Source organism: Myotis brandtii, unplaced genomic scaffold (assembly GCF_000412655.1).
Source record: "Myotis brandtii unplaced genomic scaffold, ASM41265v1 scaffold389, whole genome shotgun sequence".
Lineage (NCBI taxonomy): Eukaryota > Metazoa > Chordata > Mammalia > Chiroptera > Vespertilionidae > Myotis > Myotis brandtii.
In genome coordinates, this window is record NW_005364914.1 from 2657545 (window position 1) to 2658968 (window position 1424).

Here is a 1424-nt window from a genome sequence, read left to right on the forward strand (position 1 = left end):
GGTGGTCATAATAATCTGGCCACTCAGTGTGTGTATGTGTGTGTATGTATGTGTGTGTGTGTGTGTGTGTGTGTGTGTGTAAAAAGGCTGTTAAATCGTGTTGTTTAACCATATCTTCAGAAAAGAATCACTTCTACTGTCGTGGTAAACAACCTGCTTCCCTATTTATAATGGTCTGGCCCTCTAGCAACTTCAACACGAAATTATAGCTAATTTGCCTACAAATGTCAGGTGGTCATAATAATCTGGCCACTCAGTGTATATGGTTTCTTTGTGGACATAATAAACAAAAACCTTTATTTTAAAAAAGTAGGAATGTTACTTTTATTTAATAAGTTACATATTTCTCTGCAAATTATTTCTCCTGGAATAGAAAGTTAATGTTTATTTATCCATTAACAGTTCGCGAAAGAACATAATTTCCTTGCACCATACATGAAGCCATTTTTGTGCTTTAATTGTAAACATCATCAGAAACTCCAAGGCTCACAGACCTCAGCAAGTGACATAGAGACACAGTCAAACATAAGGATTATATGGCTACATTCGTGCTTAACAAGAAGAAAACACCCAATAATGAGGCTGGTATGCCACTGTTTGTGAGAATATAAATTTTGTTTTGATAGATACCAAATAATGGCTTAAGGTGACCTTAGTTTTCCACTACCCACCCCCCCAACAAAACAAATAAAAAATAAATAATAAGTCATAGACAAATATCTATTTCTATTGGCTAAAACTCTTTATAGTTTACTGGGTTAGATGTAAATATTACCCACATTTGATAACAAAGCACTTGCAGAGAATCTTCAAACTATTCAGGATGCTTTGTTCACTGAGAGACTAACTCTATTTTGAGCAATGATTTTGCACAACCCCCACTTCTGCTTTTAAAATAAAACTGCAGATAGAGAGCATTAATGCTTCTTGCAGAACTATCAAGAATCCCATAGTGAACATCTCAAGTGAGGATTCCAAGCAGCTCAGAGCCCTGCTTTGAGGTGGGGTTCATGTTTTGAAAAGAGACTGCCTCGTCTGTTTAAAATCAAAATGGTTCTTGATCTGATGAATTACTCCTCAGAGAATAATGTAAATAAAATATACTCAGAATAACATTATTAATGTAAACATACCTGAACCAGAGTCAAATTTGGTTTCTGACCTGCAAAGGGAAAGACATTTTTTACAATATAAAAATCGCTTATTAAAGAATAACTGTTATTTTATGGGGAGGGCAAGGGGTAGATGCAACAGTTACAGATTTCAGTACAATGGTCAACAAGTAAAATAGCTTTAAAAAATGTAAATAGATATTTATTTTAAATGCATGCATTACCCTAGGTCCCCTAAACATGCAGATACCCATAGAGATAGCACAATATGGAAAAGATATTAACTTTTCACTTGTTTTTCAGAGAAAGAAG

At 34.5% G+C, this 1424-nt stretch overlaps 1 protein-coding gene across 3 annotated transcripts in view; it reads right to left on the bottom strand.

The window, feature by feature from the left end:
- The window catches only part of MSRB3 (methionine sulfoxide reductase B3), a 184235-nt gene that overhangs the window by 75857 nt on the left and 106954 nt on the right, over positions 1-1424 (bottom strand). For all 3 annotated transcript variants that reach the window (XM_014544936.1, XM_005872686.2, XM_014544937.1), the window contains exon 5: positions 1134-1162. In XM_014544936.1, the coding sequence (XP_014400422.1) occupies positions 1134-1162 (29 nt within the window). The remainder of the gene's footprint in view (positions 1-1133; positions 1163-1424) is intronic.